At 38.8% G+C, this 27,202-nt stretch overlaps 1 protein-coding gene across 1 annotated transcript in view; it reads left to right on the forward strand.

Moving 5' to 3' along the window:
- PPM1H (protein phosphatase, Mg2+/Mn2+ dependent 1H) overlaps window positions 1–27,202 on the forward strand; it is a 147,898-nt gene that overhangs the window by 98,754 nt on the left and 21,942 nt on the right. Inside the window, exon 6 of the mRNA XM_075209342.1 lies at window positions 15,104–15,222. Coding sequence (XP_075065443.1) covers window positions 15,104–15,222 — 119 coding nt within the window. The remainder of the gene's footprint in view (window positions 1–15,103; window positions 15,223–27,202) is intronic.

The following is a 27,202-nucleotide window of genomic DNA, read 5'->3' on the forward strand; positions in this document are numbered from 1 at the left end:
ATATCAATCACTATCAACTCCCAATAAATAGGGAGAAGTGTAGAGAGGGAGGAAGCAAATTGGGAAAACATAGAAAAGGAGGGATACTTGCTATGTACAGGGGTTGCCATCCAAGGAAGGAGTGGAACGCCATGTGTTTTGCTAGTTTTGTTTAGGGGTGTGTAGGGTTATGTGTGTCTGTCCCTGTGTAGGATAGAGTAGCTGTCACTAATATGTAAATTGTGAGTGTGTTATCCCGGACATGTTTTGTTCCACGTGGTTGGTAGTGGGGCCAAAGATAAGATGGCTTGTAATTTGGGGAGAAGTGTGTAGTAGATTCCTCCACAGACACAACAGTGAGGAGTATGGCTCGGGTGTCAAATACCACCTCATCCGTACACCTCATCTCGCAGTTATTTGAATCTCCCCCCTAACAATTGCCTTTCCACTGCAACACTGTGGAAATACATTCTTCAGTATTCAACTCAAAATAATCCTCAATGATCATGGATAATTCATGAGAGCATATGTGAGATTAGAATATTGTAGAATGTATTTATCCTAAAAAGAATAAACTGTATGGTCTTGTTTTTGTGAAGACCGTACACAATTATCAATAAGATTGTGTGAGCTTAAAGCTCTGGAGACCTTAGTCAGCATAAAGAGTCATATGTTTGTGAAAGAGCAATGTGAATCGCTACCACAGTAGGCTGCGCCATTATAATTCATCTCTTGGTAAATTACACTATCTTCGCTAATATTGGTATAATATTGTTAAATAATATATCCCAATTACCTCTTATGTTGATCACAAACGCTGGTATGTAATCTCTTCTGACTAGTTCCTGCAGATCAAAAATCAGTTGATATGCAACTTACCCTGCAGCACACTCAATAGCATTGCATGAAAGTATCAGCTGGAAACACTTGTTACTTATACTAGAGAAGTTTGTTTATTTACTATCCCTGTAAGCCCAGAGTTAGAGGGGAAACCTAGTAGGCAGATAGCAATACACTCCCCATAACAACAATTTTCATTCTGAGATAGCGCTTTTGAGATACTTTCATGCAATGCTATTGAGTGTGCTGCAGGGTAAGTTGCATATCAACTGATTTTTGATCTGCAGGAACTAGTCAGAAGAGATTACATACCAGCATTTGTGATCAACATAAGAGGTAATTGGGATATATTATTTATTCCAACCTCTATCTGCTAGCTGGATATTATTGGGCTTTCATGGCCTGCTATCCAACAGGCTTGATATTAGAAACATATAAAATATATGTATTAATCATGCTTATTATGGCACATGTTTTTTTATATGAAATTTGACTCATTCATATGTTAATCAAACTTTTATAGCTCTGTACCATCTAACTTATAGTGGGATTATATAGGTACTATACTGAGTGCATCCAGCTTTTTAATCATATCCATGGGATTTTAATAGTTATATTTTAGTATATTTCGCTTTTAGGTTATATCCAAATAAAAGTTATGTTTTAAAGGATGGTAATCATCGATATTATCAGTCAGAGGATTTAGTGCACCTAATTCTAGAAACTTTGCTTTTTCCTCTTTTTTGGTTCACCTTTTCAGAAGTAGTCAGAAATAATTACATTTGGATCTGAAGCAGGTGACTCCTCTTCACTTCGGAACAGAACCTACTTTGGTGCAGTGACTAATATTGATATATAGATAGATAGATATATATATATATATATATATATATATATATATATATATATATATATATATATATATATATATTATAATATTGTGTGATACAGGGGCCCAGGGTGAACAGGCCCCGAGTTCTGCTCCACAGCAGTTGGAGGAACCAGCGTGGACCGGTTACAGTGGTGCAGTTGGTGTCGGCAATGACTCAGATGCTTGCCCGTCCGGCGGGCATCCCAGCGAACTGGGGTACTCCCCCCGGTTCCTGCCTCTTTAGCCTCGTCTCCTGCACCATTGACAGCAGGGCAGGTTGTGAACCTGAGCCTTGTTGGTCAGGCATCCACCTCCTCTTTCAGAGGCCCCTCTCAGGGAGAGCCTGCATGGTCCACGTCCTTAGTTACAGGCCTGGATGGGTTAAATCAGTTTCTGGACACTCCCAGAACCCAAGCATGACACTGCAAGCATCATAGGTCTACTCATCCTCTCCTCGCACTTTCTGATTCAGAAGAGTCTTCGGTGGAGAAAGGTAGCTTTCTGAGGATTCGGATTCCCCCCCCCCCTGGTGGGTAATAGGGCTGAATCCTCAGGTAGTCAGGTCATTGAGGATCTGGTACTGGCGGTTCACCAGACATTGAATCTATTTGATCTACAGGAACCTCTGTCAGACCTAGGCCTCTTTAAGCACAGGAAACGTCATGTAGTCTCTTTTTCAGAATCAGTGGAAATTAGAGATAGTTGAGTCAGCTTCGACGTAGCCAGTAAGTTTGTTATACCACGCAGATTTCCAGTCCTTCATCTCCTGCAGACATTAGAAATGGCCTGCAGAGAATAGGTTCAAAAGGTGGATATGCCAGTGGCCAGGCTAGCCCACCATACTACTCTTCCTGTATGAGGCTACTCAAAATGCATGCTCAGTTTCCTCATCTATCTCGGCATTGACAATAGGGGCCTGTAGAACTCTCTGGCTCAGGTCCTGGGATGCCGATGCAGAGTCAAATAAATCTCTTGAGGCTCTTCCTTACTCGAGCTCAGCCTTTTTTGGCCCAGAATTCGATAATATCTCTCAGGCCACGGGAGGTAAAAGTACCTTGCTTCCGAGGTTTGGGTCTTTTCACCAATCCCTTTGGGGAGGGGGTCCATTTGTGGTGAGAGGCCAGACCATTAGGGGCAGGTACTCTGTGGCCAGAGGTCACTCCCAGATTGGTAGAGCCCTATTCTCTACAAAACATCCAGGCTGCAGGACAAACCGGCAGCCTGATGGATCCTTTCCCTCTCTGTGATTGCAGTGGTAGGGGGACGCCTGCTGTGGGTCAGAATTCTTGGAGCGGTGTCCTCCCAGAACTTGGAGAGGGGTAATCATTCAGGTGGTCAGCATAGCTGCTGTTCTAGGGTCGTCGTCCCCCTTATTCTTTTCACATAACGATGACACTAATTTGAAGCCAGGCTTTCGCTTTGCTTCCTTCAGCAGAAGTCATCTGCTGGAATATGACTGGAAGAAGGTTCTTTTCATTCCCTTAGCCCCTCAGACCTCTCCTCAAGAGATGCCTGGGCACGAATGTTTACACTCTTCAGATACAAATCCCCTGGGGGGGGGGACTTAGTCTCGCTACTTTCTGTAGGGCTCCTTCAGCAGGCAGAGGACCTTTCCGTCCCTCACAGAGCCCCAGAAGAAGCTGGCCTTTCTAGGGCAGCTTCTGGTGACCCTGAGGGTTCCCGATTGTCCCCGACACATCTGGTCCACAGACATTCTAAGCAGGGTAGCCGTTCCAAGAAGGTTTCTGCTCCACTGTTATGCAGGGCCTGGTTCTTTACCAGCACCTACCTCTGTGGGTTTTGATGGCATGGTCTTTGAGGCCAAACTCTGGTGGTCCAAAGGACTTTCCTCCAGAGTGGTAGACACCATACTGCGATCCAGGAAACCACCCTCAGCCTGCATTTATTACAGAGTGTTGTACACCTGCACTAAATGGTGCAAATGAAGACTGTGCCACTCAACTAATTTTCATCTTTCCCGTATCCTAGCCTTTCTTCGCGATGGCTTGGACGCAGATCTGCGACTTGGATCCCTAAAGGTCCAGGTGTTGGCCTTATCTATCTCTTTCCAACTGAAAATAGCTGATATTCTGGAAGTAAGAACCTTCCTTTTAGGAGTCCTGTCGTGTACAGCTCCTTTTGTTACGCGTACGGCTCCCTGGGACCTACACTTGGTTCTGACCATGCTTCAGAGTTACCCCTTTGAACCAATGGGTTCAATGAAGCAGGACTATCCGGCTTCTAAGCAGACCGTCACTAGGTGCATTACGTCCACAATCAAGCAGGCCTACATCAGTTCTTATCGGCCTGCGCCTAGTTGTATTGCCACCCATTCCACCCGTCAGTGGTGGCTTCTTGGGCTGCGCATAACGGGTCACAGTGGATTAGCTCTGCCAGGCGGCCACAGCCCCTTAAGGGAGGGATCTCTCCGACCGGACTGTCAGAGAGGTCCCTCCCTTAAGGGGCTGCTTTGGAACGTTCCCATGGTAAGAAGGGTCCCCCAGGTGAATTTAAGAGAAAATAGGATTTTATACTCTCGTTAAATCCATTTCTCTGAGTCCATCTGGATGACACTGCGTTCCTTCCCTTCTGCTCTTCTGTGGTTATTCTTTTGGTGTTGTGGTTTCCCTCCCTTCAGGCTTTTGTATTGCACACTGAAGTTCACACGGGGTTGCAGAGGGGGGATATAGCCTGTCAGCAGGAAAGTTTAACTATTTGAGTGCCTACTCCAAGTTTCATCATACAATCCTATGGTAAGCAGTGTCCCCCAGATGGACTCAGAGAAATGAATTTAACGTGAGTATAAAATCCTCTTTTCACTGTATCCATGGCATCAAATCTGAAGGTTACAAGGCTTTTTGGGAGCACAATGTTTAACCCAGTAACAGAAATCTGGGTCTCCGTTGGAGGTCATGGGCAATGACCACAAGCACTCTTCAAAAATCATCCAAGAATGGTTCAAGACTAGAAGTTGGATTGTTCAGAATCCAGATCTAAATCCCATAGAACACCACCTGTGGAGAGATCTGAAAACAGCAGTTGGAAGAATTTGGCCTTCAAGTCTGGAAGGACTGGAGCACTTTACTGACAGTTTGGTCCACTTTCTTGTGTGGAAAGAGAGCTCATCCATGGTTGTAGTAAATGGTTGATTGCAGTTATTTTGACCAAAGGCTGTGCTACCAAATATTAAGTGTAAAGTGTCAATGCCATCTATTTTCATTTACCGATTTAAAAGGATATATAGTATTATTAATTCGGAATTATCAAAAGGTTGTGTAATATTAGCAGAAAAGGCATTGTGGAGACGAAATACTGTTAATTTCAACTTATGTGCTAATAACACAGGTCTGCAAAAAAAAATTTTTGGACAGCTGTTTTGGTTTAGTTGACTGATTATTACATTTTTGGTGCGCTGAATCCAAAAATGACAGCCGTTTTGTCCTGGGACGCCAGGTTTTCGAACAAACGGGTGGTCATCATTTAAAAAAAATCTTTTAATGCAAATTTTTATTTACATGAAAAATATTAACCCACATATATTATACCATTTCCTTCAGAAGACTGCGTTTTCTGAAAATAATAAGTTTCCTTATATTTCCTGTCACAGCCAAAAAATCTACCCAAAATGGGCAAAAATTTGATTTTTGATTTTAATTGAAATTGCAAGAAAGTGAACTAAAAACAAATGTGTCATTTTTATTTTTGTAAACACCAACCAAGAAATACTTTTTAGTTCTTACTTTGGCATCATTCAACCTTTCCACAACCGCGAAAAAAAAAGCAGGATTCCACACTTAATAAAATCTGTACTTGAAAATTAGAATGCTTTTTGTTTTGTTTTGTTTAATGTTTTTGCTATTTTGCATGGTCATGAAATTGAATTAATAAAATGTCTAGAAGAAATATAGGAAGCCCAAAAAGGCATACCATTTTGAAAACTAGACAACCTACCACAAATGAGGGTTCCCCCGAGTTTTTTTTTTTTGAAGGTGGGGGGATATCGCTGAACTTCTTTCTGTATTGTAGGGTGTTATTGTTTGGTGATCACCAGACAATAATTAGTAAGGGGGCATCTAATTTGAAAGACGATACTCCTCTCTCTATTACACAGGTTGCTCTTGACTTTCTCGATGCAAGGATAAGGGAGATCTGTGCATTGCACATCCTCACCCCATTCTGGGCTCCTTTAATGTTTTCTGTTGTGTAGAGTGTTTTTGTGTGATGATCAGTAGACAATAACTACAGAAAGGCCATATCATTTGAAATGATATGGCTCTTTTGGCGTCCTTATAGGGTGAGGAGGTGGGGCTTAATGATCATCATGTGTCAGCACAATTACATCATTAAGTACCTTCCCTGTCCACCACCAACTGCAATTAGTTGTGGGGGACAGGTAAGTATACTTTTCACTTCTTTGACTCCTCTGTGTGCTAAGGTCATATACCGCTTGTTCTTAACACTGAAGGAATTAAGGTTGTTTTAGTTAACTTTTGCAATATAATATAAATGTTTGCCTCGCTTTATTACCAAAATGTAAGTTCTTCACCTTGTATTAGTCCCATAATTGAAATGTCAGATTAAGGCCATTAAATGAATTCATGTTTAACTGTTATGAGGAAAGGCTTACAAAAGTACACGCAAGGTAATTTCCAAAAAAGTTTGACAAGTTTGCAAGTGAAGAGGGGCTTGCTTTAATAGAAAGTCACCATAATAATGAACAAAACACACACAAATTCCATATATTATGAAGAGCTAATAAATCCTAAAGCATAAACAGATTATTTTTCATCCAGGAGGTGTATCATGTTATATTATATATATATATATATATATATATATATATATATATATATATATATATATATATATATATATATATTATATTTTCTTTAACCAGTCATCAACTGTATTTCTTTTTCTGGTACTTGTGAATTTTTTTTTCCAGCAATTACTTTCTAGTGCACAACATAAAATCTGAACTGTAAATAAATGGTAAATCAAATTCTTTCCACTCTGAATTCTAGCAAGGAAGTTGGTACAAGTAACTAGTTCAGGTCTCACCAAGTGACCAAATATGGCCAAAACTGCGTATTTCTAGGAAACAGTGCAAATGCATCCCATTTTGAGAGCCCATACAAATTACTAAGAATATGCACTGTCTTCATCGTAGGATCTATTTTATCATTGCTTCTTCTCAGCATTGACGTGCAATATTATTATCTTGGTTACATGTTAAAGTGCATTTGATTAGGGTCCACATATATATATATATAGTCATGTTCAGTCTGCTTATCTTAGCTAAGCTTAACTGCTGAGATGTCAGCAGTTTATGAGCCAATCATTTCATCAGAATGCTTATAGCAACACACTAATTATTTCAGGAGCTTGTTGGAAGCAGTAACCTGTTGTGTGGTTATGATGGTAAGAACGGGGCTGCATGTGATATGAGGAAAGCCTGTGTCATGAGGGGGGATGGCGATAAATAGACTATAAGTTAGATGTAGAACAGACTATAAGATAGATGTAGAAGGAGCAGGGTCCCAATAGCATAGAGTAGTGGTTCCTATCACACTGATACAGAAAGATTGGGGTTTCAAACACAGGTTTATATGAAACAAAGTTCATACATCCAGCTTGCTTTTATTGCAGTACGTTTTTATTAGTCTAAACCAGTGGATCCCAAACTTTCTCGGTTCAAGGCACCCCTAATCCCCTAATTAAGTAGTCCCCCACTTTGCTTACCACCGGCCCTGGCCGCGGCACCCCTGTGAGATCGCCACGACACACAGTTTGAGAACCACTGTTCTAAACCAATGTATAAGAACAATGCACATATATGATTAACAAAAATAAAACCTTTCACATAGGCAAAACTTGCCTCCAAACACGACAACAACTGGTACAAATCTAGCAGTAGCCATAGCTAACAGATTTTCTAATCCAGTTTGGGTCTGAAACGGAAAGGTGCATTGAGCAAACTGAGCCAGAGAAAAATAATTCTGCACCATCTGGGCTCAAATAATATCCGACATTACACATCACATTTCCTAATGTGATTTTTGTTCACTTAAATATTATATGTGTGAAACACCTCTCTATATGAAACAGGTTGAATTTATTTGTTACTTAAGTTCTTGTTCCAGCGTGTATATGCCATGACATGGAAATAGCACAATGGCAGAGTCTATTCTATGGAAGTTCCTTTCAAGTGGTGGTTTTCAGTAACTTGTGTTTCGATTTTGTATTTTAAATGTGTAAATCCATTAATTAGTTGAATGAAGACTGGTAGACCTTTTCTACCATATGGTTTAATATTATCTATAATCTATCGCTCTCTTTCGCTCGCTATTTCTCTCGCTCTCTATCGAGAGTGAGAGAGAGAGGAGACACGCAACAGAAAGAACCTTGAGCATTTTATTTTCAATTGAAATGCACAAATATTGTTGCAATCCTCAATTAAATTGTTTAACAGAGAAAAAAAAAATATATATTTATATTTCTCTATCGTGTGTATATATGTGTGTGTATATATATGTTGCATAAGATTAGAGAGGAGAATCTGCGTTAGATGAAATAAAAATATATATATATATATATATATATATATATATATATATATATATATATATATATATATATATATATATATATATTGTGTGTGTGTATATATATATATATATATATGTTTCCATGAGATTAGAAAGGAGAATCTGCGTAGTCCATTTGGAAGCAAGGGTTAATGTCTTGAAGATTTCCACAATTTGATGGAACATTCTGTAAATTCCTGTGATACATCTGTAAATAATGTACGCCTGGAAATTTACAAAAAAACATATACAGCTTTATCCAAAAGATGTGGAATGATTGCAGTATTAAATAGCTCTTCATTTCATTATGTCAACCTGAGGCACAAGAAGCACAAAGCAATCTTAAGTGTTATGTATTCGTACTGGACCACTTGCTTTGCGAGTCCCTGATACATTCCCTCTGCCACCAGCCTATATATTCTTAATGTGTTTCATTGTGATGGCCCCTTGCTACAGACCAGTAATAATACATTTCTAAATAAGTCTTTGTATCATATGTAGTCACATGTACTTTCACTTTGAAGGTCAGATAGACAGCAAATGGATTTTTTTTTTATGCACATATTTGCTTCAATGGACAGCCACATAAAACCCACATTTCGCTATATAAAATACCTTCTGTAAAGAATTTTCCTCCCACTGAGATATGACATCTCCATTTATTTTTCTTTATCCTACCTCTTTTTTTTATATTTATTGTGTATTTATATAAATATATTATTCAGTCTCACAATTGCATTCTTTCTACCTCTCCATATACAGTAGGTACACCTCTGGCATTCACACTTTCAAAATGTGCTGGTAAGGCAGCATGACATATAATACAGTAACCTCGCATTGCATCAGTATGACACTGTATGCACACCACAGGACTCCATTGCCTCTACTTAGAAAACGATTATGGTATTGTTTTATTTTGACTCACCTGTTAGAACAATGCTTACTTGTTAGAGCTGCATGGGCATAGCCAAACCAACTTGTATTGAAAAAGTGATGATGTACAAGACTGGAGTGTCTTTGTTTTCACTTTAGAATTTACTTAAATAAAAAGGCTAAACAAAACATTTCTTCAACGTTTTGAGTGAAAAGGTGTCACTTAAAAGTAAAACTAATCCGCAAATAGCAAAACTGGTAAACTGTATTTCCCCCTAAACTGAAGCTTGGCTTGTTGTTTATAGCCTTGCCTATATTAAGTGTTTTCTGTTTGACTCCAAGAAACACTAATGTGAAAGCTGTCATCTATAAGACATCCCAACGCACAGTGTGTGTGCATTCACTGAAAAAATGAAGCCATGCTGCAAAACAAGAGCACCTGAATGTGCTTTCATTCCATTCTATCTGCATTTTCGAGATTTATTATAATGCATATTTGTGGCTTATTTTTGCCAAATTATCATATATTGTGATACAATGTTTACCAAGCTTTACAATGCAATAGCTTTGAAACTAAACATCTTAACATGTAGCTATACTTCCTGTAAGACAAACTCTGGAATATACTATGACATTAAAGAAGTAAGGTTTTTGTACATGCGTAAATCAAACCAAATTGAGCAGAGCTAGTTGCAAACCAGAGTAGATGCGTGGCGCCTTAGCTTTGTGACAAACACAGGCAGGTTATCCTAAAACAACTCTGAACCCACTTATTTACCTCTTTTAAATGTTATTTGTTTGTAATTTATTTTGTATCCTGATCCTACCACTGTAGAGTGTTCAGAATATATTGGTGCTTTATATATAAAGAATAATAATCTGGAAGACTGCTTGCAAAAATAATAATAATAATAATAATAATAATAATAATAATCGCTGTCTTCCTAAATCTTTTGACCTTGGTGATCTGGAGCCTGGATTGAGCAACAGATTCTCTGTTTTTACCCTGAGACACAGACACAGTCTTAATAATTGTCAGAATATACACAATTCCTTGACCCATGTCAGCCCTTGAAGAAGCTTCCAGGGATGTTCTCTTGAGGCTACATTTCTTCCAGGTAAAAGAACAAATCCTCAAGTATGCTAGAGCTGATATGTTGTGAGAGCCCACTTTGAGGCCTACAAATCTACATAGATATTTCCAGAGACCGTATTGCCAGATGTTACAAATTCCACTTGGCAACTACAGATGCCCTGTTGTTCGGCTTTTCCAACTAAACTATAGATCAACACTAATGGACTTACTCATTTGATATCCTCACAAGGATGTGCATTCAGTTTGGACCTGGCCAATTCTTTACATGTTTTTTTTTTCTCTATTTTATATCTCCCCTGAAAGAATATACAATCTTCCTCTGAGCCTCATCCTAGAACCAGTTATTGCATAGAAGATATTGCTGTGATTTAATTTCCCCTTGGAAGTCCTCTCTTTCCTCCAACTTCACACAGCAGCTTCTCTGTGTGGATTGCACCCAGCAGTCTTGGTTAGTCTGGGACAATCACCATGCACAAGCCTGTTATGAAATTGGAAACATTTTGTTATTTATTTGATATCAAATATCATTATTGAGTAGAACCTTTGAATTCACTGTTCATTAATTAACCTTTTACATTGAACCTTTTACAACCTTATTAATGAACTCATTTACATTGCTATATGTTGTAAAGGTTTCTTGTTGTTCTATGCTGTTAATGTTTTAGCATATTCTTCAAGCTACACTGTTGTCCCACCAATCACCTACAAGGCGATGAAGACATTTCACACTTCCTCTTACCTCTGTTCATGTACTCCTAATCCATTATTTCGCACCCGCAAACCTAGACACCCACCTTTCTAGACGCTGCATCACCTAGATCTCTTCACCTACATGAGCACACAGGCTTGACCCACCTCCTCTTTACAATTCCACCATCACTTATATAAGTACTTTCCCCAGGGGTCCTTCTTAAATGGCCCTAATAAGTGGACTGTAGTAGCCATATTGTTCAGCCCTAAATTATCCTTTAAACTTTGTAAAATTGTCTCCATTATCCATTTTTAGTGGGGGATATTGACACTCTTTTTTTTCCTACATTCTAGGCAACATGTATGCACAAAACAAACTAAATTCCTTTAGTAGACATTCTCCCTAGTCTCATGTTTCCAGGTATACGCAGTGAAACTGTCTTGTGACTTTAACCTAGCTCTTTGGAACTCTTCCTTCCAAGTAAGTGCTGAACAACTTCTTCATTATTAAAATATGGACTCTATGTCCCTTGAAGGGCTCTTAACCTACACCTTTCTATCCCATGTACATAATGATTTTGTATTTGTGCATTAATTACTTCTGTTTTTACAGTCCATACCCAAAGACCAAAGCCAGGAGAATATGGCACTTTAATGATTCACCTATTAAAATGGCTAGATTCACTAGACTGTTTAGAAACTTTGTACCTAATTTTTTAGGAAAATAAGCCTAGTGACACCTCCTGGGAGAACATGTGGTGTTCCCTTTAAAGCTGTATTTCAGCTATATAATTGGAAGTGTACCAAGAAGACCAACTCCACCAAAGAGTCAACACATTTGCCAAATACTTCACTTGCTTTGTAATATTTAGGCAGAGCCCTTTACAATTCAACTCCATGTAAAAATTGATCAAGAATTTCCTCAACTCAATAAATCTACGACAAATTTACCTAAACTGGCATTGAATCCCTACCATTGACCCAGACTGCTTCAGAAATAAAGCCTTTAATAGAGACCTGCCTCTTCCTGTCTTACTATCTCTATAAAATAATTCTTCAGCTTCCTTCTTCCCAGTAGAGATGCTGGAGGCTCAGAAAGTGATCATACCCAAAACTGTAAACGACAACACATTTTGCAAAATTATAGACTTATGGCAAATAGACCCATGAGAATACTGATTTAAATAGCTTTGATAAGCTGATTTAGCTTTGCAGATGATATACTGATAGAGGTTACTTACCCTGAGGTATTTGGATATTTGCTCATAATTATAATACAACCTATAATACAGCTTATACACTGATTATTTGATCCATGTTGAGAATGAGCAACTGGCTATACCCTCCCTTACTACTTTGCCAAAGGATTAATTGGTAGGTGGAATTGGTCCCTCTCCCACTCACTCTTGTGACATCTCTGGAGTCAAGGGTAACATCATACCTTTACAAACTAGAGTATTTAGATATATTTTGTCAAAGGGAGTTTAGGTCTTTTTAAAATTATTTCTTATAGTATACGTTGAGAGGAAGAGACCTATAAAAGTGTTTAACTTTGAAGATCCTAAATAACAGATATCTCTATTGATAAATATAATGTAAAGGTTGCCCAATTGTTTGAATGATTGACCACCCTTATCTCTGCATTCATCTACTTTTGTGAATGGAGTATAGAAGACCCCAGCAGGATCTCCCAAGATTTCCCAGATTGGAACAATGAGAGAGATTATAGAAGATCATTTAAATTGGAGTCTGCATGAGTTTCATATTTTCAGACATAAGTTGGGAAGGTCTGTCGTCCTGAAGTAATCCCCATATGGATCCAAAGAAGTTTTAAGTTAGTAGACTTTGTTTCAATGTTCAATCAGGCACTGGTGTTATGTGGTGCAAACATATCAGTGATCTGGCTTAATTGTGAGGTTAGATAATGTAGCTTCACGTCTTCCCCTCTGTACCTAGGTCTTTTAAGTATCGACCAGGAGGCTCTTGAGGGTTTATAGTTTCAAATTAATCACAGAAAAGCTTATTGACGCTCCTTAAATATAACATTTGTAACTCTTCCAGGTAGTGTCTGGTAGAAACATAATAGTATTGGAATCTGATTAATTTTTATCAAAATTATCCTTCCCAGCTATGGTAATATATACTTTGTCCATGAGGAGAAATCTTCTTTTATTATAGTTATTAAAAATTCTCTTGATCTAAATATTCAGAAGAGAAAGTAATAAATTCTCCCAGATATTTTATTATCAGTGTCTGCCATTTAAATTTGTAACGTGATTGGATACTTTCTTTAATTTTGGAGAGTTTTGACATTTCATGGATGGGGAAAATAGCCACTATTAAAAGAACAATATTTTTAACATTTCTATGCTTATTTAGGACTAGTCCACTATTCTTAAGTTCCTTGCAACTTGCCCAGTCATATCTTTTGAACTTATTCTGGAAAGGTGGGATATCGAGAGTTGCAGCCTTTATACAACAGGAATCCATAGATCACCCTCACGGCACCCAGTCTTTTTACATTACCAACAAGCCTTCATCATACCTCAACCATTGGATTGATTCATCCACTAATAAAGTCTTGATGGCAAACTTATCAAGCTGCGGATTTGAAAAAGGGGAGATACTGCCTTTAGCAACCAATCGTATTCTAATTATTTATTTAGTATATTCTGCAAAATGACAGAATATAATTGGTTGCTATAGAAAACATCTCCATTTTTTTCCAAACCCGCAGTTTGATAAATTAACCCCTTGGTGTCCATGGAGAAAATGTCTGCAGGGGGTACTCCATATAGCCACCTTCTGGGGCTCATTAATAATCTCCACCCTCCCATCCCCTCCCAGATATTCTACCCAGTGTCTCTGGGGAGCTCAACGTCTCGGACAGTGTGGTCTAGCTAAAAAAAGTGATTTAAGCTTTTTCTCCCCACCTTCTCCTATTACATTTCCTTGAGATATTGTTGGGTAGAGGTTGGTCTTTGCTACATGAAGGATAACCATTTGGGCCCACCACTTAAATCATTTGCAAACATATTTGCCTACCATTCTACTTGCTAAGCAATGATTTCTACAATTTCGTACAAATAAGACTTCCTATTTTGAGCATTTGAGCTTAAACGAGATCCGCTTCAACTTTCTCTTTAACCAAACCATCACTTTTTAGCCCCCCATGTTGGGAGGGGGGATATCAAAATGATACAACTTCCTAAGCAAACCCTTAACTTTATCAGACTTTCATGCATGGGGCAATGGGAAAGAAGCCTAAACATAAACCCAGAGGTTATGGAATGGCTCTAAATATTTACGAATACTGGGTCAATTTATATGTCCTCTAATGTTGCCAAATACAAGTTGCTTTACATGATTTGCCCTTAAGTAACACAAAGTGCTAGATTTACTAAGCTGCGGGTTTGTAAAAGAGGGGATGTTGCCTATAGCAACCAATCAGATTCTAGCTTTCATTTATTTAGTATCTTCTACAAAATGATAGCTAGAATCTGATTGGTTGCTATAGGCAACATCCCCACTTTTTCAAACCTGCAGCTTAGTAAATCTAGCCCAAAATATTTCTCACCACCTCTCCCCTATGCAGTAAGTAATCAAGCCGACATATCCTAAATATTCTTGCAGTGCCCGCAAATGGTAGGCACTATTATCAACTATTTATATAGTGCACTAATTCCGCAGTGCTGTACAGAGAACTCGCTCACATCAGTCCCTGCCCCATTAGAGCTTACAGTCTAAATCCCCTAAATATATATAAATATTTCTTTTTTCATGTGGTTTTTAACAGGGAAAAGGAAGTATTGGTGTATTTTATGGTCTGACATGGGTGTCCAAGCTTTCATTTAAAAATGATGCTCTATTTATGTGCATTTTTATCAAATGGCACTCAGCACACACGTTCATTATGTATGCAATGAATCCAGAATCTTGTTTGCAATATTGGTTAATCCCAGGGATTTCTAACAAGATTAAAGTCTGAATCCTGTTTCCCTGCAATTTTAGAAAGCATTATCTGTTCCAGGCGCTAAAATTACACCTTAAATTGAGTATTGAATCGTCTCGTGCATAAATGAATATGCAAACTATTGTTCTGATTTAGTAGGATTCATACGTGTTCTTTATGATGTATAATAAATGTCCTTTTTTCTTATTTTTCAGGCTTTCCTGCAGCCTCATCTTCTCGGAAATGAATTTACACATTTAGAATTTCCAAGAAGGGTGCAACGCAAGGAGCTGGGCAAGATGATGCTGTACAGGGACTTTAATATGACAGGCTGGTGAGATATTTGTTTTACACATTTAGACCCCTCCTTGTGATGCTGGGATCAGCATTTGATACTCCCTTGGAGATGGTTTTTGCCTTTAATTAGTTCAGTAGGTTGGTTAATGCTGAGTTACCATAAGAATGCTTATCTTAATAAACAAAATAGTAAATTTGTATCATGCTCCTTAGCATATCATAGATTTAGTTTGTTCACATTGTGTTCCATACAGCTGTCCTATATTTCTTGCCCAAGCTTCACTTATTTTTGCTACATTCAAAGGTGGCTGTAGCCAAAGTGTGCCCTTCTCCTCCTTAACATAAGCATTTGTTTTCATGTGGTATACACTAAAAAACAGATCTAATGCCTATTAAGTCAAAATTTCAGTTATGACCAAAAATAGTGGAACCCTTACACTTATTTAAAAAAAATACAATTCCCTCTAAAGATAAGCTAACTGAATTTGATCCCCTCAATTCATTCTCTGTCAATATTGCAGAATTTTTGTTTTTGATTCGAATTTAATAGTGAATATCGTTTAAATCAGAAATTGAAAAGAAATCACATTGACAAAATTATGGACACCCTAGACTTAATATTTGATAGCACATCCTTTGGTCAAAATAACTGCAATCAGACTCCTCCTATAGCCATGGATGAACTTCATGAATAATTCTACAAGCCCACTCTTCTACAAACTCCTCCAGTTCTCTCAGATTTGAAGGATGACTTCTCCCTCCGGCTGTTTTTAGATCTCTCCAAGCCTTTACAAGCCATCGCTGCTTTAAATTTTCACTGCAAAGTTGCCGAATACAGAGAATGATACATTTAACCCCTGGACTCATTGTTTCTCACTTCAAAACAGTCCAACGCCTTCTCTTGAACCACTCTTGAGTGCTTTTTGATGTGTGTTTGGGATCATTGTCCTGCTGGAAGACCCATGACATTCAAAGGAGATCTAGCTTTTTGACACTGGAGATTACCAGGCCATTTTCAATGGCAGAGTTGCACCAGATTTCATGATGCCATGCACACATCCAGGACCCCAGTGGCAGATGCAGCGCAGCAACCCCAAAACATCACTGAACCTTCTCCATGTTTGACTGTTGGAAAAGTGTTCTTTTTTTTGGGGGAAAAAGCTCTAATTTGACCTCATCTGTCCACAGGCCATTCTCCCAGAAGGTATTTTGCTTATTTAGGCTTTTGTGGTAAACACCAGTCAGGCTTTTTTGTTTCTCTCTCGGCAGTGGGGCCCTCCTGGACTTCTACCATATAACCCACTTTCATTGATTTGGTAACGGATAGTGCAAGTTGAAACTGTTTGGCAGTTGATTGAGGTGCTTTCTCCACCATTTAAACAATCATACGCTGTAATCTTCAATCAAGTTTCCTCTTGCAGCCATATCCAGGGAGATTGGCTACAATGCCATTGGCTTTAAACTTCATAATAACATTACATATGGTGAAAAGAGGATTATCAAGGAGTCTGAAGATTGGTTTGTAGCTTTGGGATTGTCCATGCTTAGCTACAGTCTTCTGTCTGACCTCCTCAGACAATTCTCTGGCTTCTTTATTTACTCCATGCCCATTGCTGTACACACAGTGACGCAAAACATGAGAATGAGTCCTTTTTCTCTACTGAAGCTTGTTTAATGAGCGACTTTTTATATGGCAGGCACCTGTGACTTTAATTACAAAGTGAAGGAGAATCACCATCTTGAAATCAGCTTATTTATTTCTACTTCTAAAAGATGGCAGTAATTTTATGCAGCCCATTTAATGATTTATGTGTGTTACTCCACTGCAAACCAAATCAATACGTATCTGGATACCAAAATATTTTTTCATTTCAACAATTTCCTGAAAGAAATGGTGTATTACTGCAAAAAAACTGCAATAGTGCCAGTATTTTTGGTCACAACTGCATATCTATTAATAAACTGCAAAACAGTAGACTTTTTCAGCAAAAATATCAGCAATTTCGATGAACTCCTTATATTCTCCTCCCACTCCATCCCTAAAATGATCTACTTCAGTTTACATTATGCCTCCACCGTCTAAAGAAAATAAAACACAAACAGCACTGTCTCCGCTCTTGGTGCTTTTCTAGGGACTCTCCCTTAATAATTGGTCATCATTCTATTCCTTGCACCACAACATTCCAGAAGATAGAGTATTGAACTTACTATAAAATGTATTTATCCCAATATGATACTACAAATAAAGCCCTATTTGTCCAGGCACATTACAAATACATAACATACTTGTCGAATATGGAGGGATGTTGGACTGTAGTATCAGTACCAATAAATTGTAAGCCTTGTTGACATGCATTTACATCACTTTGCCCCTACTATAGGAAACCGTTCCCTATAAATGGTATGCAGATCTATACGTTATATAAGGATTCAGTAAGCATCCTGTTTCTATGACCTACTGTCTCAACCTTTTTTGCTTAATATTTTTTAGCATGTGTTTCCATGATGGTAAATGTTTACCAAGTACACTCTATTGTTTACCATTTAATCACAAGTGCTCCCTAAACCAGTGTTTCCCAAATCCAGTTCTCTGGTTGCCCTAGCTTAGTATCACCTATGGATCTTTTACAATGTGTCAGTCAGTAATGAATGCACCTATGTTCCAGCCAGGAGATATGGAAAACATGCACTATTAAGGCTCCTTGAGGAGTGAATTTGGGAAACCATGCTCTACAGTGAGATGGATGTAAAACTGAACACCCCTTTCCTCCTTTCACACCCCTCCAGGCACGAGTGAATATAAAACAAACAAGTTTGCTTAAGTGTTTGAGTGCACCCACTTTCTGGGTATGTGCAGAGCACTTTCACACAAGATATGCTATGTATACAGGCATACTGCACACTCTGATTCAGCCCCTCTGTCTTTAAAAGTTTTAAAATATAACCCTTATGGTTTGGCTTGAGTAGGTTTTCTTTGTTTCTTAACCGTTTATTTTGAGTTTAATTTAACATATGACTGGTAGAAGTACCTCTTAAATGTCTCTGTATGTCTAGTGATATATAAACCACAAGTTGAGAAACTTTTGTCCTTTATGAGCAGTGAGAACATCTTTGTTGACTTTAGTGAGGGCAGTCTCGGTGGCGTGAAGGAGACATAAACTTAATTGGAGATGGTCAAGTAGGAAGTAATTGGGGAGACAGCGTGTAAGATGGTTTTAGATAAGCCACTGGAGTACTTTAGAGAAGAATAAGTGGGCAATATTTTTTTGAGTATGTGAGATGAATTTGTTGAAGGATAAGCACACCTCTTCAACTTATCCTTCTTAAAGAATAAGTGCAGGCAGGTGTTGGGGGAGAGGTAGCAGAGAAGATGAGGGGATGGAATCAAGTGGGGCAGGTAGAGGGGAGACAAATTAAGAGACCCCAGAGGCAGGGTGGTAAAAATAGTGGGATTGGTAGAAGGAGAAGATTTGAGTAAATGAGGAGGGGATTTTTAAACAGGAGGTCTCAAGTTTGGAGATGAAATGGGTAGCAATGTAAAAGGCTTTAAAGGAGGATGGCAGAGGAGGGAGCTGAAGGTGGCAGAGGCAATGGAGGTTTATGACTCAGTGGAAATATGAATCCTAAAATAGGGTTGTTTATCAAGTGCAGTTTTTTACGATAAAAGAAATGTAAGTAGTCTCTCGAGCTGAGACAATACTGTAGCTATAGAGGAGACTATTTGGGCATGGCAGAGTGGTGATAGGAGGGAGGATCAAGTGTGGAAGATGACAGGCTCAAGAGGATCAATATGACTTGGTGTTCATAGATTTGGGTCTCAGGAGTGGGTTATGAGAAGAGTGATGCTAAAGAAAAAGTGGTTTTGTGGTGGGAAAAGGGATAGTTGGAAATGTCAGAGAGATAACAGAAACTTGAAAAGATGAGATAAAGGGAAATTACTTAGTGGTTGGGAGAAGAAATCCACTGGGAAAGGAAAAAGAGACGGAGAGAAGTTTGTTGGTGGTAGAGTCACTGGAGTTATCAAAAGGGATATTCCTATAATCCAGGATGAGGCCGCGTAGATCAGAGGATAGCAAGGGAGGAAACAAGGCAGCAAAGTTATGAAGGAATTGGGAGACAGGACCAGGAACAGTGTGGCAGTAGATGACTGCAACAAGAAACAATTGAATAGAAGAGATGAATGGGATGGACCTTAAAGGAAGAGACAGAAAGAGGGCTCAGAGTGAATGCCCCTGAAGGTGCAGCAGGAAGAGCCCTAAATGCCCATGCCACTGGCTTGTCTTTTGGGAGAAGGAGAGACCACCATAGGAGAAAGTTGCAGGTGAAGTTCAGCCAGAGCAAGAAAGCCAGGTTTTGTTAATGGCAAGTAAGTTTAGGAAGTTGGAGATTGTGAATGGGGCCGGTATTTTGCAGACAGATATAGCATTCCAGAGAGTTAGAAGGGGATAGTGGGAAGTGGGGAGAGGTAAGTAAGGTTGACAGGATTACAGATACACAGGGTGGAGTGGAGTTTGGAACAAAAGAATGGTGGGAGCAGAGCATGGGGATATGTTAGTGCTTAGACTCTGAGAGATGCCCCTTGGGGGCAGGAGAAAGAGCGAAGTGAGGCGGATGGTGTCTGAGGAAGATTTATAGGGCAGATATTTCAGCGGTGAGTGTGGGTAAGGGGGGGATTAACATGTCCCAAGAAAGCCAGAACATATGAGGGAGGAAAAGGTGGAGCTCTGAGCAGTAACAAGGAAATAAAGGCGGAAAGTTACAGTGAAGAGTTGCTGGGTGGTAACATACAGCGATAAAGAACATAAAAACAATGAGACCGAGTAGGAGCGATGCATGAATGAGTGAAAACATTGGGTAGCATATAATAGTTGAGAGAGCAATAAGTAGATGAACAGCAAAGCATGACAAGTAGAGTTAAATGTTGAGGAATAAGAATTGATTGTAGTGAGAGGTTAATTTCTGCCAGTGACTGTCCATGAGTGAGGTGGGTAGTCGGTACAAAGAGCAGAACAGTACATTGTTGAAGACAATCAAGGATAGAAAGTAGTGAGGGGGAAATAGTGACTGCAGAGGGAGAAATAAGGAGTTTGGGGAAAAGTGGGTTTTAAGTGGATGGGTGAAATAGAGAATGTAAATTAATCGGGTACATTTTGTTTTATGTTGCTTTCATTTGATCTGGAGTTGTTATTATCGAGTACTATTTTAATGTGCTCTATAGAAATGATGCCCAATAATTTAAATAATTGTAACATGCATTGTTATTAACATTTATTTATATAGTGCCAGCATATTCTTTAGCACTTTACAATTGGATTTCATAAAATGTTTTGCTCTTACTGTGAAAATGCACCTTTTTCTTGTTTAAAAAAAAAACCAAAAACTCTGAGTAGAAATGCACCAGAATGATAATTTTTGGTATGTTTAATTTGATTGCATTTCATTAAATATCCCAGTATGCAGGAATATTTTTCTTCTGTTGAGATTTTGGAGTCCTGCCAAGCTGCTAAGCATTAGGGATTTATTTTATATCCCTCTTTTAACTTGAAAGGTCTTTTCAGTCTCTGAGGATCTGATTAAAAGAAACTTCTCTTAAAAACCATTTCAATTGTCCCACATTGACCCTTTCTTTGATTGTGAGAGCTTCTGGTTCCTGTTTATTGAAGCAAGAAGTATTTATTGAAACAAACAAAAAAACATACATCTTAGCTAGCTTTCATTTGTGGCTTACGGTTTGTGTGGCTTACGGCTTATTTGTAATGAATTAATTGGGGCGATGGGAGCTTACATATTTATTATGCTTTTTAATGTACTAAAAAGTTGAATGAGAGTTAAAATAGAGCTATTCTACTGTGTGCTATATTGATCCAAATTGTTCAAAACCTATACGGCCATTTGAATAGGAAATTTGAATAATATGACTGCCAAATAAATTCCCCTATATATTACTTCCCTTGGTTCATTATAAGAGTTCATTATAGATGTAAAGGTAGGGATTGTGTGTGCCCACATGAAAAAATGCTTTATTATTAAAATAAAACACTTTTTCTATTGTATTTTTATTTATTTTTTTATTTTATTTTTTATATGTGCAGCAATAGAAAACCTACTCTTAATTGTGAACCAACTTCAATTAAAATGCATCATCTCTATTGTTCAATGCACTATTTTGTTTTTTTGGGTTTTTTTATCTTTATTTATTGAAGACACTGATGAGTACAATACGACCATAAACCGTTTATAATAACCAAGTGAATTGTTTCCTCATTATTATATATTTACAAAAAAACAACCTGGAGGAGGGATTTAGAGACAGGAGCAAAACGGGGTGAAAGCTGAGGTTCTGTACGAATAATAAAATAATATAAATAACTGCTAATTGAGCTCTAATATAGTTCTAAAACATCTAGGAAAAACAGGGTACCTAACATATATTTGGAAAGCATATATCACATAAGATTAAAATTGTGAAGAGGTCCCGGTGACGGTTTATAGAATATCCAAATGAAGAGCTACTCATGTATGACTCAGAGAAGTTAGCGCTATTAGTAGACTCCACCTACAACTGCTTTCTCTGGATTACCAGGGGGCCCATATGGCATTAAATTTAGGTTGTTTGTCATGGAGGTAATATTTAATGCTCTCCATGCGTGCAATATCCTAGTTGATGTTTTAAAGAGCAGAGACTGGAGGGGTTCTTGTTGCTTCCAATTTTTGCCTATTTGAGCTTTAGCAGCTGCAAAAATATGCGCTATAAGTTTTGTAGTTGAGGGGGATGGGAGAGCAAAAACGTCCAGGTGTCTTTTAGGTATTGGCCGTATTGAGTTAATCTAGTGTACTCTTCCTGAACTGTATGATACGTGGGCAAATCCAGGATATATGAAGGAAGGTGCCCCTATGGCCACAGTTCCACCAGAATCTCAAATCAGACGACGGGAACATTTTAGTTAGGATGCACTATTGCACTATTTTTTTATATCAATTAAAAATAAGATGTTATTCAAAGACAGCTATTTTCTGCAGCGTAATGTATTCCTTACTGCCAATGTTGGTATCCGCTATGATTCATTTTTATTGTGGGTTTTAGTTCAGCAGTTTTGGAGTTGCTTTTTTAATAAATAAATACATTTATAAATGGTCAATTAGTACTCCCTCCTTTTATATTTAAATTGGTTTTCACTGATCAGATGGATTAAGAATTTGCTTTAAAGCATAGAAGAAGGCTGTACATATAAAGCAATGGGTTCAGTAAATGTTGCAGGGAATGTACAAACTCCTAAATTACTTTCATCTAAAGGTAAACATCCCCTTTTAATTTATATAGTCTGTTATCCACTGATAAAGCTACAAATGTGTTTCCTAGGTCATTTCAACATTTATCATTTGGGAATTGACCTTTAGATACCATTTCATTTTGGCACCAGTGAATTTGTCTCTCTAAAACCCTGATCACTAAACAAGATTCTTAATGACTATGGCTGATAATTTGGATCTCAAATATCAAATATTGTTGCCCAAACAAAATGTTCTGCTTTAAATGCCAGAGCTGAAAAGAACTGCTCTCATGTGGAGCTGATGTTGTTCATTGTAGCCACAACTACTTACTGGTTTTCCATCCAAGTTATTAGCCATTTTGTGCTTTGTAAAATATTCTCTGAGACGCAGTGCAAAATCAGCTTTGGTCCCATTATGTGCTTTCATTTGCATAACTTAGATCTCACCCAAAGCACATAGGTTTGTGAAGTAAGATGTTGACATTAGCAGACGAGCAGGAGTTTGATAGAGTATGGCAGGAGTTGAAGAGAGAGTGTTCCTTGCAAAATACAGAGTAGGCACATCAGTGTTTTTAATTTTGCAGAGCAAGTTAAAAACAAGATCTCATGTTTTGTAGCATGATTATTAAAATGAGATAAAGGTCTAGAGAGGGTTCATTTTTATTGTTCCCTGCTGTGTAAGATTGTTATTTAATTATAAATGAGGCTCAACCACACAGTATTTTATTTAATGAAACCTGTATAGTACCTGTGGGGAAGGACAGATGCACAGAAACCTCTTACCTTTGTCAGGACTGGTCCACCTACCATTCGTACCCACTCCTCAGCACTTTTCCTCACACCACTTCAGTCTAGGGAAGATACCACAACAAATTATGGAAGTGCAGTAATGCAGTGGAAGGAAGGGGGTGTATGAGGTTATGGCCAGAAGTACCCTACACTCTACTCCTAAAGCAGATATCTCAATTTGGGCTGGGCCTGGTCGCGGAACTACAGATATTCGGGACAGGGAATATCCCAACCGAATATCCTACTCATTGATATACCGATGAGGGCCCCACCAAGAGAGAGTCAAAACCAAAAAATGATACTCGCCAAATAATCGCCACCTTCTCTTGATGGCCGTTTGCACTCCTAGGATTGGTACCTAGAAAAAAGGGGCGACACAAGACAGCCCACCCTCAGAGCTTTCGACTGGGTTAATATGTACCTCAAACACTTGTGCAGGCAACTATACTCCTAGCATTTGGTGTAGTGTACTGCCCTAACTCAATCCCCAAAGTTCAGACACCAATCACAGAATACGAACAACAGGGAATAACTGATACCAAACAACTACCTTTAATTGGGGCCTGACTTATATAAGAACTATAAGGAAAAATACTACAAAGAAATACACAAAGGTGTAAAGTGGCCACCACACAATGGCCACCTGAATTTAATGATACAAATGGGACAGACTGGGCACGGTCTAAGAATACAGGCGTAACTTCTAACTGTGCCCACAGACTACTCCTGAAATTAAATGTGCTAACCCTGAAGTTACTTGAGGGCGACAGTCTAATCCTATAGTTTAACTGGAGCCCACAGGCTAGTCCTGTAAATTATGTATGCGCCCAAGGAGAAAAACAAATGAACCTTCAATCGCCTAAATACCCAGGACCTTGTGACTCTACTGCTGCCCGGGCCTAGTGCCCAGAGCCGTAACCTAGAATTCTAGTGCCCTGGGCGAGAAAGACAAATGCCGCCCCCCTGGCCCTCAATTTTAACCAAATTAACCTAAAATATTCCTAAATTGCGCCCCCTTTCAGCGTTGCGCCCTGGGCGGTCGCCCCTGTCGCACAGCCCTAGTTACGGCCCTGCTAGTGCCCAATGTGTGTCACGTGCCTTGTGCCAAACCAGTCTAGCAGGGGTATGTGAGCCATACTTAACTGATCTGCGCAGGAAACCCACCTTCCCAGTGTCTCCATCTCTTATCGCTTCTTCCCCTCCTTAGGTGCTTCTCTTTCCTCTGTTTCCTTCCTTCTTCTGCTGCTGCTTCTTCCGGCATCTTCTTTCTTGATCCTGACTGCTTTTTACTTGACCTCTGCATCATTCCTCCAGAGCCCCATCCCAGTGTGTCTCCGACGTTCCACTGAACTCCTGCCGCACAGGATGGCTATATAATAGAGTTGCATGGGCATGTAACGGTGACGCGGGGAGGACTGATTGGCTCACCGAGGCGCTAAAATTCAAATGGTCGAGGTTAGCTCTCATTGGCTCACCATCCCAGCCACTGATTGGCTAGCAGCAAATCGTTTCAGATTCGCTGTCGCCAGCGTCGAGGGACCCTTGAACAAATAAGAACTTACCGGATCTCTGAATGGGTGAGTTTTCTTTTCTTCACCCTCTTCATGGGCTCTGGGGGGCACCAGCTCACACTTGTAGTATTAAAATTGTTAAATAGTGAACAGCAAGCACCTTGAAGAGCACTGGGAAGACGCTTTACGTGTATCTGTGCACAACCAAGGCATTGTGAGGGGTGCATTGAGTGGCTTCATAAATGCGTTGTTGCATGCACTCTTTGCTATATGAATAAAGACAGTTGGAAATAAACTTTAAAATTTAGAAGTATGGGTTCAGGGGGACAGTTACTAGTTAAAGAATAACCTGTAATTACAACAGGTAAACACTGTAATATACTAAGAGCAAACAACATAAAACTGTCAAAAAATTCCGAGTTGAGTTTTAAGTTTAGTTTAAAAATGTGGTTTCCAAATCATCAAATTTATACTTCTACTTTATATGAAATTTACAAGTGGGATAAAGCTGCACTATCGGGTCTTATAAATAAGGTGAAAATTCATAGTGTTTGCATTAATCCATTTGTATATGCTGTGGATAAGGTAATTATGGAGTTCCATTAATTGGCATATAGGTTTGAAATTTTTGTCTATTTGAAATTTAATATAACTGAGGAAAATAAACTTAAATTATATATAACCCCAAAACAGAACATTACATTTTATGTGTTTATATAAAGTATTGTGCTGCTGCCACTTAATTATAATGTTAATTGTATTCAATTAGGATTTAAGCCCTGTAGGTTAATCAGTAAGTAAAATATATTTAGTGTACACAGGGTGATGATTTAGCTGTGCTATGATAATGCTACACTTCATTTTCTACTAGTGCTTTGTTCAGATGTACAGTGAGTGTCCCCAGAGCTCCATTAAAACATCTCCATCTACCTGTTTTATTCTTCACATATCTTTCAATGCTTTTGTAGAACAAAGAATTTTTGATTGAGGCAGAATGAATTGTACTCAAGGACGAACAAATCATACCAATAACCTCCAAAGAGGACTACAGTGGTTCAATGTTAGCTGAAGGTTATATAATATATGTGCTTTTTTAGTGTCTGCCACTTGTATGTCATGCTATAATACAATTTTTTTTGTTTTACTTTGCAGCTCTATGTTAGTAAACAAAAGTCAAATATTTATGGTATTAGAAAAATGAAGATAAGCTTATGATCTACACTGGGTATGTGAGGGAGTCTTAACATTGTACAAATTTAGCTATGAGTAAACTCTAAATCTGCAGTGTTAAAGTAGAAATTGACAGTTTACCTGACACAGAAGGGATCTTTCTCTATTGGTGTTGCAATCCCCATTCCTAGGAAGGCATTTTTATTGTGTAGCCATAGTTACGTTGTAGATTGCTGATCACAGTGGACATTTTGCTGCAAGTAATGGTTTGATATCAGACTTACAGGTTGTCTGTAGTTTTTTTGATTCAGTTCATCCTACACATGATTTAGGGTCTTTAAGAATCATTTACGTAAGTGCAAACCAGCGCAAAAACACTTTTTTATGACATCACATGCAGAAATGCACACCGTTTTACAAAGGAGAGCATGGATTTGGTGTCCAAAGATAGCATCTGTGGAGGTGCAGAAGTTTGTGCTGTCAGATTGGAGGAGTTGAATGAATAGGCAGTTACTTTTTTAGTACTCATTAAGTGCATGCGTGTACCTGCTTTTACACCAACATGCAAAAACAGGACTTAGGTTTTTTTACAAGATTAAATTATAGAAATTGATGGAGAAGGCAGGTTTAGGAAAGAGTTCGAGTTCCTTGCTCTGCGGGAGCACAATTTATTTATTTTTTTTCTACTCACAAAAGGACTTCTTATTTCACCTCCTCTGAGATGCTGGAGATCAGGACTTGTCTCTACTTTACCTGGAATGTATTTGCACCAGGGGCAGGCTGGGCTAGGGGGCAGGGGGGCATCTGCGCCTTGGGCCAGACCAATAGTGGGCTACCTTTGGCTGGATCACTGGGCCATCTGTATTTTTTTTTTTCTTTAAAATGTTCCTAATAGGCTGCTGAGTCACGACTTGCTCCCTGGCTAAAATTTGCCAGCTCTCCACTGATTTGCTATTATCTAAGTCTCTCTCTAATTATATTCTGTGGCCGCCTTGGTTAGCTACAGATCCGTTTTGTGCACAGACTGTACAAGGACGACTTAAAAGCACCCCTCCTTGTTGTGGAGGGGGGGGGGAGTTAGAACGCCGACGGATACTCAGCATAATGCAGGAAGGAGATCACCATTGTTGTACACACAAGCTGTGCAAGAGACTGAATTGTTTTATTCCAGGTATCTTAGTAAGATCAATGGTCCTGCGTGTCCCGGTTCGAATTACCTTCCCATATTACACATCATATGCGGCCATCATGCTAATGTGACATTAGACTTTGTTGA

The sequence above is a fragment of the Mixophyes fleayi genome, chromosome 4, assembly GCF_038048845.1.
Source record: "Mixophyes fleayi isolate aMixFle1 chromosome 4, aMixFle1.hap1, whole genome shotgun sequence".
NCBI classification, from domain to species: Eukaryota; Metazoa; Chordata; class Amphibia; order Anura; family Limnodynastidae; genus Mixophyes; species Mixophyes fleayi.